General features: G+C 45.4%; 1 protein-coding gene across 6 annotated transcripts in view; it reads right to left on the bottom strand.

Annotated features, from left to right (window-relative positions):
* The window catches only part of LOC139447176 (sodium/hydrogen exchanger 9-like), a 61803-nt gene that overhangs the window by 32395 nt on the left and 14783 nt on the right, over positions 1-14625 (bottom strand). For 4 of the 6 annotated variants that reach the window (XM_071228378.1, XM_071228381.1, XM_071228382.1 and 1 more), the window contains exons 9-14: positions 13501-13589; positions 9692-9811; positions 6213-6324; positions 5890-6043; positions 4734-4791; positions 3591-3680 (exon numbers count right to left, since the gene is read on the bottom strand). In XM_071228378.1, the coding sequence (XP_071084479.1) occupies positions 3591-3680; positions 4734-4791; positions 5890-6043; positions 6213-6324; positions 9692-9811; positions 13501-13589 (623 nt within the window). Of the gene's footprint in view, positions 1-1020; positions 1072-3590; positions 3681-4733; positions 4792-5889; positions 6044-6212; positions 6325-9691; positions 9812-13500; positions 13590-14625 lie in introns of all 6 variants that reach the window. The other 2 variants (XM_071228380.1, XM_071228383.1) reach the window with 2 other exon arrangements.

Here is a 14625-nt window from a genome sequence, read left to right on the forward strand (position 1 = left end):
CTATTTCTAATTTTGAGAGCACCCTGGGTGCTTATTACGTCTCCTATGGTAGTGTACTCAGATCTTCACACAGAGTGATATCGCATTGGAGTAAAATATCAAATTTAATTAGTGAGTGTGAGTGAGTTGGGTTTAATGCCGCTTTTAACAGTATTCCAGTTACCGGTATATCGCAGCGTGTCACCTTAATGTGGGAGAAGAGCCTGAAGTGATGCAGGTCTCTGACGTTTATCACTTCGGTGAAACCTACAAGCACAGGTATGGTGCTGAAAAACCCAGACACAAAATCGGGGTGAACCAGGATTCGAACCGAAAATCAAAGGTTTCTGGTGTGCCCTAGGGACGCAACTCTGCACAGCGAATCGTGGCGCCTTAGACGACTGGGCCACCTGTGCCCCTTTTTCCAAATTTAATGAAATTGTTCAATTTTTGAATGTTTCAAGCTAAAGGCACTCTTGAATGATTAAATCTAGATTCTTTCATATCCTTTAACAATTCAACCTAAAGTCTTTTATAATCTTGAATGTTTCTACCTAAAGTGTCTAAAGTTCTTTGACGGATAGACATAAATAAAACTTTTGATGCCTTGAATGATTAACAAGTCTTTGATAACTTGAACATTCAACACAGACTAAGATATTCCAGAACTATACATAAACAAGAAGTAATAAACAGCCCAGGAAATGAATCCAACTTACCGATTGTGAAGACTCCATGAGGACTAAAACTCACAAAATACCACTACCACCCAACAACTCACACAGAATAAATAACATCCATCTACACCTAATGTCTAATCTTGGAAAGACAAAACCCCGAGAGAGAAAGGTGACACCGCCAAAATTCAAATCAAGTAAGGACTACATGGAAATAAAGACAGGACTACATTGAAATCATAGCAAAACAACAGAACAAACAGTGTGCTTTACCAAATGACACCAGGAAGAAAACTACAAACTGAAATGCAAGAAGGCAGCTAGATGCCAATAAGATGAAGAGTGTCGTTCGGTGCACGTGTACCTGTTCTAAAAGGGGGGAGCCAGCGAGGGACTGGCCTTCTTCAGCTTCAAACTGAAACACAGCAAGATTTGTGTCAGTTGACCTACAACATGTGTCTGTCTCCACTAGCACTGTCGATGTGTGGCACTCCCAGCACTGTCGATGTGTGGCACTCCCAGCACTGTCGATGTGTGGCACTCCCAGCACAGTCGATGTGTGACACTCCCAGCACTGTCGATGTGTGGCTCTCCCAGCACTGCCAATCCGTGGCACTCCCCCAACTCAGGCGCTCAAAATATTTTGCACCCCCTGCCCAATCCAGCACTCCCAATGTGTGGCACTCCCAAACTCAAACTCTCTAAACATTTGGGTTTCGTCGGAGAAGATGGTATAAGGTGACGCATGATGGACAGACTGGCCACGACATAAACTCTCTTGAATTATATATATGCTCATAAATTATTTTTCCAAATGGTAACCGCCCACAAATAATGTACTGAGAATTTTTATTAAGTAAGATAACTGCACTTTTTGCTTGTTTAATTAGGATTGGCCTTCAAAACAAATATTGATATAAATTTATATAATTGCGTTTAACAAATTGCCAGGATATTCTCTTAATATACAAGCTGAACAACTGACTAGTTCTCTGTATTCACAAATAAATAGAGGGCATGTGATTTCCAGCCATCACAACACTGCGTAGAGTTGTTTCCATTAGCCGTATCAGGATCCTCTTCTTTGAATGGTAGGTTTGAATTCCAGATATGACATGATCCTTTGTTTGTGGCCAAAGCAATAAATATCATACAAGACTGACTGAGGATGAACATCAAAACACCCCCCAAATATTTCTGTTCGGTAAAACTGCAGACATTGACAGTCTTTTGAGTTTTTCATGCAGCAACTTAGCAACTTAACACAGAAGTGCCACTGTCCCATTGAGAGTGCAAGGATGATTTGATCTGAATCTCATGCACAAAATGCAACTATCCTCCTATGTTTGGGGGAAGAGTCTTGTCACAGACATGTTTTTTCTGCTTGTTTTCTTGTTTTGGATGCAGACTTTTCTTAGAGGAATACCCACAGTAAGAAAAGATTCATGCAAAGGTGATGTTTACGATGCAATATGTCTATGTCTGTGAAGTGCCCATGAAAAAAACACACGGTCTGACAAGGACTAATAGTTTGTGTCATACAAATCATAAATACAAATCCAAAATAAACTAAAGAACCAGAAAAATAATGTGCAAAGTGTGTGGCATCAATATTGGCATCTTCCTGGTACTGAAACACACAATGACCCCGGTACTCAAGGTCAAGGTCAAACCAACCTTAAAAGTCATCATGACATGGGGTCACATGATCAAGGTCAACAATAACTGTACAGAGACGAAGTGAAATCGACAGAACGTCACGCATGGAAGCATGTGATAAAAGTCATCAAAGGTCAAGAACACTCAAAGCAAAAGATGTGCCAAAAAAGGAAACGGAAAGCACCATTTCCAGATGTAACATGGATAAAAGCCAGGTCGAAGAGACACTGAGGTCAAGGTGAGGTCCAGATGAGGTCAAGGTGATTTAAGATGACCTCAGAATGGGAACAAATACACACACTTGGTGAACAGCAGAGGGAATGGGCTATACAGTGCAGGATGGTTGAAGGTGAAATGAAGCGTGGAAAACAAAACACAAACCATTACCATGTCCACATGTCCAAACACCTGGTCTGGGACCAAACATTTGATATTCGGGGTGGGGGTGTGTGTGTGTGTGTGTGTGTGTGTGTGTGTGTGTGTGTGTGGGGGGGGGGGGGGGGGGATGGGGGGCAATTTTGTATCAAGATTAGATATTTCTGCTTCAGATGCAAATCCAGATATTTTTGTATTTAAAACTATGAGCCAGAATTCTTAAAAAGAAGAAACACCTTGCAACAATGAAATAATGTTTGCGCAGGCATTTTTTTCCAAAGGGACAATTGGTTTTTTTTCGATAACATCCCACAAAATATCCAATGTTCGGTCCCTTAGTACCCAACCACAGACAATGTTGAAACACTTCCACCTGTAGTACATAATGGGATATGGAAACTAAGGTTAGAATTAATGAAAATAAAGTAGAAAACTTTCAAATTAATCAGAACGTGGTGTTAATAAATACCAAAATACCAGCAAGTAAACAAGGATACACAAAGAGGAAGAGGATGAAAGCGTGAAGAAAAATGTCCCAAAAACCAGAAATGAAACTAAAAATTACAAATTTTTCAATGAATCATGAAGGATGATATGTGATTGAACTTCAAACATTAGTGGTCTGAGAGTTATCTCCCCTTTGCAGCATTTCAGAACAATCATTACTCTCCAAACGCATGTTCAGTAGTTAATTCTCCAACGAAGCATACATGGAACAAATGTTAACAATGTCTGCATAAAAGGCATATCTTCATGATATTATTTTTTCGTTTCCAAATGAAATGACACTGAACTAAGGGAAACAACTCTCAGAAAAGACTTTTAACAAGAAACATCACACTATCTAAGACACATGAAAACCAAGCAGGAATGCACAGGTTTTGGGGGGAATTAACCAACCGGCCGGTTTGCCGTGGTGACATGGGGCGTGGGAGGCTGGTCATCGGAGGGACTGCTCATTGTGCTGTATTGACGCTGGCTCTGCATAGCCTGGACACACAGACAGACACAGGGAGTAACCATTGTACTATTTTGCATAGTGTCAAGACTGATTTGACAAAGCGTATTCATATAATGTCCGCTGGCTAAAGTACATTTCATTTCTCAGTATACAATCATTCTTATTGTTCTCCTGTTTAAAAAAGAAGCATGAACAAACTTTTACGGATATAATTTAGATTTACCAAGAAAAAGAATTAATTTTTAATATTTTACTTTCACAATTATCACTTTCATTTTACAGGGTAAATTACTTATCTCTGCACAGTGATTAAAAGAAGAAAAAGTCATCATGCAAATTTAAAGAAATAAAACTTTTGTATATGAAACATAGAAGTGAAACCGCTTGGATCTTCATTACATCGGAATACTATTGCAGCATCTGATAAAACTCAAAAGATAATGAAAAACAATAAACAAAAGCATAAACAATCTCAAAGAGATTATACATAATACATTTCTGCAATGTTTAGTTTGTTAGTGACATCAAGCACCAAACCGTTATAAGTAATAGCAAAATATTCAAAGAAATAAAAGTGACTTAACCTAAACTTGATATACAAAACAGAAATAAAAACAAATAGTTAATATTTTCCATGTACAGAGTGAGGGTTTTACACCGGTTTAGCAATATTCCAGCCATATTCGGGCAGGGTACAACAGAAATTAGCTTCACACACTGAACCCTTGAGGGGAACTGAACCAGGGTCTCTGGCGTGATGAGTCAACACTTTGACCACTGGGTTGCCTCACCGCAGTGTGAAGTGGACAAAATGGTGATATATAGAAAGTTTAGAATTATTATTACTGGCACTTTGGGTTGATTGAGACATAATTACTTCTGACATAATCTCAAATAATATCATACATAACAAATGAGAATGTAAGAAAACAATAAAACGATATCTCTTCATTAAAAACTAATTCTTGAGTTTTATAAAAAAAAACAATTGTAAGTGGAAGCTGATATGTCTTCAGCACAGAAAGTTAAAGTGTTAGCTTTGAGAGTATACATGGTAAGTGTGAATGGAGTCCAGTACTTACACTCCTCACAGCATTGGGAGGCATCTGCTGCATCTCCATCTCCTCATCCACACCCACCCTGGAAGAAAGGTCACGGTTAGATCAAATACAAAGGAAACATCGTCAATGAGGCCAAGGTCAGTTAAAAAACAAGGTCATACTATCAATGAGGTCAAGGTGACATCAAACACAAAGGTAACATCATCAATGAGGTCAAGGTTAGATATAAAAATCAAGGTCATACTATCAATGAGGTCAAAGTGACATCAAATACCAAGGTCATACTATCAATGAGGTCAAGGTGACATCAAATACCAAGATCATACTATCAATGAGGTCAAGGTGACATCAAATACAAACGTCATACTATCAATGAGGTCAAAGTGACATCAAATACCAAGATCATACTATCAATGAGGTCAAGGTGACATCAAATACAAACGTCATACTATCAATGAGGTCAAGGTGACATCAAATACAAACGTCATACTATCAATGAGGTCAAGGTGACACTTTCGATTAAGTTAAATCACCACAACATTACCAATACAACCAAACTAGGGGCTAAGTATGTGAACAAAAACCAAGCCGTCAGGTGAGCTAAAATGCCATGATAGTCCTGAGGCAAGGCAAGTCCAGTTTTCACCATTGCCGAGCAAGGCTGGAATTCCGGAGTTATATTTTGGCTGGACTAAAGAGTCTGAAAATGGAGCAATGAACTAGACATCCGGTTTGTAAACAACATGGATTTCAACATGCAGAATTTGATCGACGGCAAGACTTGCAAACATGTGTACCGTCAACACGGCGTCGACAGATATTTCACTACTCTTTTCATGTTTTTAAACAAGGTGCTCAAATGTTTTGATGCACTTCCTGAGGTAAGACTCACTTTATTGGTCAGTAGGAGGGACATAGAAGTGAAATACCTGGCAATAGTCACTGGTGGCGCTACGAGTGAGCCACGAAATTCAAAGATAGTTCCGCAAGGGTGGCAACTGGTCTCTTGCTGTCACTTAATCATTGTTACCACCCCAGCCTCATTGATTTGTACTTAAAGGACCCTTGTGACCTTCTCTCTCCCAGAATCCTGAGAGGGGCCATTGGTGAAAAGCCCATGTATATCTCATGATGTGACCTAGCACCTGGTTTACACCAGGATCATATCAGCTCTCACCTTATTTTGAGCCACTGCAGCATTGGGGTAGTGAGGCCTCCACAGAGGACTACAGTTGCCAGGACGATGATCATCGTCGCTGACACAATGTACTGCCGTGGCAATGTCGACGTGTTCCGTATAGCCAGGGCGAAGGCGATGGCACCTCGTAAACCTGGAGAGAGAAATATCACTACATTGCTTGTAACCAGGAGAGATATATCACCACTACCTGGAGAGAGATATAGCTACAGGTTCCTATGTACATGTATAGTGAAAATAAGTGAATATTTAAATCTTTTACTGTTATGAAATTACTTGATTGATATCCAAATATATCTCACCTGAGAACATCATCATGTGCTGGAAGTTCCAGCCGATCTTGTTGGTTCTTCCCAGGTTCAGCAAGAAGGACAACGGGTACACATTCAAAAATCTACCAATGATTATAGCGAGCTGGAGGATAGTTAAGGAAACTACAGGATCATGTTGACGACTGGATAATCTGGAGTGAGTGAGTGAGAGAGTTGATTGAGTGAGTGAGCAATCATGAGTGAGAGTGTGAGTGATTGAACAAGTGATTGAGTGAGGATGTCAGTGAGTGAGAGTGTCTGTGAGAGTGAGTGAGGTAGTGAGTGATTGAGTGAGGGTGTGAGTGAGTGAGTGAGGATGTCAGTGAGTGAGAGTGTTTGTGAGTGAGTGAGGTAGTGAGTGAGTGAATGAGGATGTCAGTGAGTGAGAGTGTTTGTGTGAGTGAGTGAGGTAGTGAGTGATTGAGTGAGGGTGTGAGTGAGTGAGTGAGGATGTCAGTGAGAGAGTGTTTGTGAGTGAGTGAGGTAGTGAGTGATTGAGTGAGGGTGTGAGTGAGTGAGGATGTAAGTGATTGAGTGAGCGCGTGAGTGAGTGAGGATGTGAGCGAGTGAGGATGTGAGCGAATGAGTGTCTGTGAGTGAGTGAGTGAGTGAGTGAAAGAGTCAGTCAGTCACTCAGTCAATTTGTGTTGCACAGCCTTCAACCTCCACCTACACCACAGCCTTCAACCTCCACCTACACCACAGCCTTCAACCTCCATCCACACCACAGCCTTCAACCTCCATCCACACGACATCCTTCAACCTCCACCTACACCACAGCCTTCAACCTCCACCTACACCACAGCCTTCAACCTCCACCCACACCACAGCCTTCAACCTCCATCCACACCACAGCCTTCAACCTCCATCCACACCACAGCCTTCAACCTCCACCCACACCACAGCCTTCAACCTCCACCCACACCACAGCCTTCAACCTCCATCCACACCACAGCCTTCAACCTCCACCCACACCACAGCCTTCAACCTCCATCCACACCACAGCCTTCACACCACAGCCTTCAACCTCCACCCACACCACATCCTTCAAACTCCACCCACACCACATCCTTCAACCTCCACCCACACCACAGCCTTCAACCTCCATCCACACCACAGCCTTCAACCTCCATCCACACCACAGCCTTCACACCACAGCCTTCAACCTCCATCCACACCACAGCCTTCACACCACAGCCTTCAACCTCCACCCACACCACATCCTTCAACCTCCACCCACACCACAGCCTTCAACCTCCACCCACACCACAGCCTTCAACCTCCATCCACACCACAGCCTTCAACCTCCATCCACACCACAGCCTTCACCCTCCATCCACACCACAGCCTTCACACCACAGCCTTCAACCTCCATCCACACCACAGCCTTCACACCACAGCCTTCAACCTCCATCCACACCACAGCCTTCACACCACAGCCTTCAACCTCCACCCACACCACATCCTTCAACCTCCACCCACACCACATCCTTCAACCTCCACCCACACCACAGCCTTCAACCTCCATCCACACCACAGCCTTCAACCTCCATCCACACCACAGCCTTCACACCACAGCCTTCAACCTCCATCCACACCACAGCCTTCAACCTCCATCCACACCACAGCCTTCACACCACATCCTTCACCCTCCACCCACACCACAGCCTTCAACCTCCATCCACACCACAGCCTTCAACCTCCACCCACACCACAGCCTTCACCCTCCATCCACACCACAGCCTTCACCCTCCATCCACACCACAGCCTTCAACCTCCACCCACACCACAGCCTTCACCCTCCATCCACACCACAGCCTTCAACCTCCACCCACACCACAGCCTTCAACCTCCATCCACACCACAGCCTTCACCCTCCATCCACACCACAGCCTTCAACCTCCACCCACACCACAGCCTTCACCCTCCACCCACACCACATCCTTCAACCTCCACCTACACCACAGCCTTCAACCTCCATCCACACCACAGCCTTCAACCTCCATCCACACAACAGCCTTCACCCTCCATCCACACCACAGCCTTCAACCTCCACCCACACCACAGCCTTCAACCTCCATCCACACCACAGCCTTCACCCTCCATCCACACCACAGCCTTCAACCTCCACCCACACCACAGCCTTCAACCTCCATCCACACCACAGCCTTCACCCTCCATCCACACCACAGCCTTCAACCTCCACCCACACCACAGCCTTCAACCTCCATCCACACCACAGCCTTCAACCTCCTCCCACACCACAGCCTTCACCCTCCTCCCACACCACAGCCTTCACCCTCCATCCACACCACAGCCTTCACACCACAGCCTTCAACCTCCTCCCACACCACAGCCTTCAACCTCCATCCACACCATAGCCTTCAACCTCCATCCACACCACAGCCTTCACCCTCCTCCCACAACACAGCCTTCACCCTCCTCCCACACCACAGCCTTCAACCTCCTCACACACCACAGCCTTCACCCTCCTCCCACACCATAGCCTTCACCCTCCACCCACACCATAGCCTTCACACCACAGCCTTCACACCACAGCCTTGAACCTCCTCCAACACCACAGCCTTCAACCTCCATCCACACCACAGCCTTCAACCTCCACCCACACCACAGCCTTCAACCTCCATCCACACCACAGCCTTCAACCTCCTCACACACCACAGCCTTCAACCTCCTACCACACCACATCCTTCAACCTCCATCCACACCACAGCCTTCAACCTCCATCTACACCACAGCCTTCAACCTCCATCCACACCACAGCCTTCAACCTCCATCCACACCACAGCCTTCAACCTCCACCCACACCACAGCCTTCAACCTCCATCCACACCACAGCCTTCAACCTCCATCCACACCACAGCCTTCAACCTCCACCCACACCACAGCCTTCACACCACAGCCTTCAACCTCCTCCCACACCACAGCCTTCAACCTCCTCCCACACCATAGCCTTCAACCTCCACCCACACGAGAGCCTTCAACTTCCACCCACACCACAGCCTTCAACCTTCATCCACACCACAGCCTTCAACCTCCTCCCACACCACAGCCTTCACACCACAGCCTTCACACCACAGCCTTCAACCTCCACCCACACCACATCCTTCAACCTCCATCCACACCACAGCCTTCAACCTCCTCCCACACCACAGCCTTCAACCTCCACCCACACCACAGCCTTCACACCACAGCCTTCAACCTCCTCCCACACCACAGCCTTCAACCTCCTCCCACACCATAGCCTTCAACCTCCACCCACACGATAGCCTTCAACCTCCACCCACACCACAGCCTTCAACCTTCATCCACACCACAGCCTTCACACCATAGCCTTCAACCTCCACCCACACCACAGCCTTCAACCTGCACCCACACCACAGCCTTCAACCTCCACCCACACCACAGCCTTCAACCTGCACCCCACAGACAGAAAAGGTAAAGGATACAAATGAAGCAAATATGAATCCAGCATCCCAGCGGATCCTGCTCTCTTGAAAGGTGAAGACAGATACTCCGATGTACAGAAACACAAAGTTCTCCGACAGGAAGTTTGTCAGCTCGAACAGCTGTGGACAAAACAGACATCATTAGTGATCCCTTTGGTATCTAAAACTTGGTACCCCAAATCTTTAACTTTAAATATAAGGGTTATGACGATGACCCCTGACTTTCATGTTTAATTTCAAACACTGCATCATACAAAACTATATGATTGATCAATCACTTACAGATACCTTTGAGGGAGTGTTGAAAGATGAGATAACGCTTTTCATGTTAAAATTAATGAGATAAAGAAAAAAAATGATTCACTTTTGACAGAAAGTCATTACCCAGCATAGGATTCGAATGGTCTTTACATACTTATGTTTATCTATGTGTACACTTAAAGCATAACGTACATGTCCAATGCTCAATCCAAAAAATAGATACCTAGTCATCTCCTAAACAGACAGACAACCTATCTAACTGTCTAGGTCAAGTACCTGTGTATTCCAGGATCTCGAACTAGGAGTTAATTAGTGGATAAAGTATAAAGTCACAGGTCTGAGTTTGATTCCACGTATGGATGCAATGTGTATTTCTGGCATCCCCTTTCCGACATATCCCCAGATATTCACTCAAGCTTGAAGCCATACACTTGGAAACTCTAAAACACAGTGGTCTATTTGATAAAATCTTCTGATATTTATTTAATTTTTTATACTCTCAGAAATGAGAGATAAAGCTCTCTACACTGCCAGTCAATAGTCATGAGATGAAAGACAAAGCTCTCAACACTGCCAGTCAATAGTCATGACATGAGAGACAAAGCTCCCAACACTGCCTGTCAGTTATCAGGAAGTTGACAGACAAAGCTCTCTACACTGACAGTCAGTTATCAGGAGATGAGAGACAAATCTCTACACTGACACTCAGTTATCAGGAGATGACAGACAAAGCTCTCTACACTGACAGTCAGTTATCAGGAGATGAGACACAAAGCTCCCAACACTGACAGTCAGTTATCAGAAGATGAGACACAAAGCTCTCTACACTGACAGTCAGTTATCAGGAGATGAGAGACAAAGCTCTCTACACTGCCAGTCAGTTATCAGGAGATGAGAGACACAGCTCTCTACACTGACAGTCAGTTATCAGAAGATGAGACACAAAGCTCTCTACACTGCCAGTCAGTTATCAGGAGATGAGAGACAAAGCTCTCTACACTGCCAGTCAGTTATCAGGAGATGAGAGACACAGCTCTCTACACTGCCAGTCAGTTATCAGGAGATGAGAGACAAAGCTCTCTACACTGCCAGTCAGTTATAAGGAGATGAGAGACACAGCTCTCTACACTGCCAGTCAGTTATCAGGAGATGAGAGACAAAGCTCTCTACACTGCCAGTCAGTTATAAGGAGATGAGAGACAAAGCTCTCTACACTGCCAGTCAGTTATCAGGAGATGAGAGACAAAGCTCTCTACACTGCCAGTCAGTTATCAGGAGATGAGAGACACAGCTCTCTACACTGACAGTCAGTTATCAGAAGATGAGACACAAAGCTCTCTACACTGCCAGTCAGTTATCAGGAGATGAGAGACAAAGCTCTCTACACTGCCAGTCAGTTATAAGGAGATGAGAGACAAAGCTCTCTACACTGCCAGTCAGTTATCAGGAGATGAGAGACAAAGCTCTCTACACTGCCAGTCAGTTATCAGGAGATGAGAGACACAGCTCTCTACACTGACAGTCAGTTATCAGAAGATGAGACACAAAGCTCTCTACACTGCCAGTCAGTTATCAGGAGATGAGAGACAAAGCTCTCTACACTGCCAGTCAGTTATCAGGAGATGAGAGACACAGCTCTCTACACTGCCAGTCAGTTATCAGGAGATGAGAGACAAAGCTCTCTACACTGCCAGTCAGTTATAAGGAGATGAGAGACACAGCTCTCTACACTGCCAGTCAGTTATCAGGAGATGAGAGACAAAGCTCTCTACACTGCCAGTCAGTTATAAGGAGATGAGAGACAAAGCTCTCTACACTGCCAGTCAGTTATCAGGAGATGAGAGACAAAGCTCTCTACACTGCCAGTCAGTTATCAGGAGATGAGAGACACAGCTCTCTACACTGCCAGTCAGTTATCAGGAGATGAGAGACAAAGCTCTCTACACTGCCAGTCAGTTATAAGGAGATGAGAGACACAGCTCTCTACACTGCCAGTCAGTTATCAGGAGATGAGAGACAAAGCTCTCTACACTGCCAGTCAGTTATCAGGAGATGAGAGACAAAGCTCTCTACACTGCCAGTCAGTTATCAGAGATGAGACACAGGGGCAGGGGCAGACAGTGGAGGAAGTTCCAGCTCTAGTGGAGGAGTGAATCCTGTTATCAGGTAACACTGATATCAGGTTGTTGTTCATCTGCAACATGTACAGATATTGCAAGATAACGGACCAACCATATAATATTCTGGTGGGGATGAAATATTCATTTTGACCATTGGCTCAATACCTACATTTTGGTCTCTTTAATTAAGAAACTTACAATAAGTTTTGTTTTCTTTTCATGATTTTAATGAACAAGTTATTTCCAAACCATCCAACACTGCACGACCTCCCACCCCTTGACCAAATATATCAGCTGGGTGGACCCTTTACTCAAAGTATTGTTACACGTTGTAGTCTATCATCAATAAGCTCACCTTCAAGATAACAAAAGTCACTCCTCCACTCAAGCCGTAGCACGACAGAAATGTCATAATTACACGGTTCAACACAGCATCGCGTTCATGAAACTAACAATGGTTGAGTGAGTGAGTGTGATAACACTTTCAGCTACTATTTTTAATCACCTAAACTGCTACATAGGTGAATCCCCTACACTGCCACATGGGGGAATCACCTACACTGCCACTTGGGGGAATCCCCTACACTGCCACATGGGGACCATCAACGCTCCCATATGGGGGAATACCCTACACTGCCACTTGGGGAATCACCTACACTGCCACATGGGGGAATACCCTACACTGCCACATGGGGAAATACCCTACACTGCCACTTGGGCAAATCCCCTACACAACAACTTGGGGAATATCCTACACTGCCACATGGGCGATTCCCCTACACTGCCACTTGGGGAAATACCCTACACTGCCACATGGTCAAATCGCCTACACCGCCACTTGGGGAATAACCAACACTGCCACATGGGGAATCCCCTACATTGCCACTTGGGGAATCCCCTACACTGCCACTTGGGGAATCCCCTACACTGCCACATGGCCAATCACTTACACTGCCACTTGGGGAATAACCAACACTGCCACATGGGGAATTCCCTACATTGCCACTTGGGGAATCCCCTACACTGCCACATGGGCAAATCCGCTACATTGACACTTGGGGAATCCCCTACACTGCCACATGGGCAAATCCCCTTCACTGCCACATGGTCAAATCCCCTACACTGCCACATGGTCAAATCCCCTACACTGCCACATGGGCAAATCCCCTTCACTGCCACATGGGCAAATCCCCTTCACTGCGACATGGTCAAATCCCCTACACTGCCACTTGGGGAATAACCAACACTGCCACATGGGCAAATCCGCTACATTGACACTTGGGGAATCCCCTTCACTGCCACATGGTCAAATCCCCTACACTGCCACATGGGGAATCCCCTACACTGCCACATGGGCAATCCCCTACATTGCCACTTGGGGAATCCCCTACACGATCACATCAGGTGAATTCCCACCTACTGACATACCTGTTTTGTTCTGTCTTTAGACTCAGCGGAGAGGTTGTTGTAGGTGTAGTGGGCCTGTGTGATGCCACAGAACAACACTGCAACAATACCTGCAACAACGAAACAACAATGAGGAAAATTTGTGGACGTTGCAGAAAAAATATTGCAGAATTCCTTCTTAACTTAATTACAATATTATGCAGAACAAATGCGGAATATACCTTCTTAGGAAGATCACACGTGCATCAATGCTCAACAACTAGTTGGCAATTATTGAAAAAACTTACAATAACCTTGATTCATGCTTGATGTGGATGCTGAGGAACCATTAGGCACACGAACATGATTCTGGAATACAGTTATAAGCCTTCCCTGAAACCTCCATGGAGAGACAGGCATGGAGTGCTGTGGCCTATTCTTCCATGACACCTCCATGGAGAGACAGGCATGGCGAGCTGGGACCTATTCTTCCCTGACACCCCCATGGCGAGCTGGGACCTATTCTTCCCTGACACCTCCATGGAGAGCTGGGACCTATTCTTCCCTGACACCTCCATGGAGAGCTGGGACCTATTCTTCCCTGACACCTCCATGGAGAGACAGCCACAGAGATCTGGGACCTATTCTTCCCTGAAACCCCCATGGAGAGACAGGCATGGAGAGCTGGGACCTATTCTTCCCTGAAATCTCCATGGAGAGACAGCCACAGAGAGCTGGGACCTATTCTTCCCTGAAACCTCCATGGAGAGACAGGCATGGAGTGCTGGGACCTATTCTTCCCTGAAACCTCCATGGAGAGACAGGCATGGAGTGCTTGGACCTATTCTTTCCTGAAACCTCCATGGAGAGACATGCATGGAGTGCTGGGACCTATTCTTCCCTGAAACCCCCATGGAGAGACAGGCATGGAGTGCTGGGACCTATTCTTCCCTGAAACCTCCATGGAGAGACATGCATGGAGTGCTGGGATCTATTCTTCACTGAAACCCCCATGGAGAGACATGCACGGAGAGCTGGGATCTATTCTTCCCTGACACCTCCATGGAGAGACATGCACGGAGAGCTGGGATCTATTCTTCCCTGACACCTCCATGGAGAGACAGGCATGGAGTGCTGGGATCTATTCTTCCCTGACACCTCCATGGA

The sequence above is a fragment of the Haliotis cracherodii genome, unplaced genomic scaffold, assembly GCF_022045235.1.
Source record: "Haliotis cracherodii isolate W230 unplaced genomic scaffold, xgHalCrac1.p SCAF_7, whole genome shotgun sequence".
Classification (NCBI taxonomy): domain Eukaryota; kingdom Metazoa; phylum Mollusca; class Gastropoda; order Lepetellida; family Haliotidae; genus Haliotis; species Haliotis cracherodii.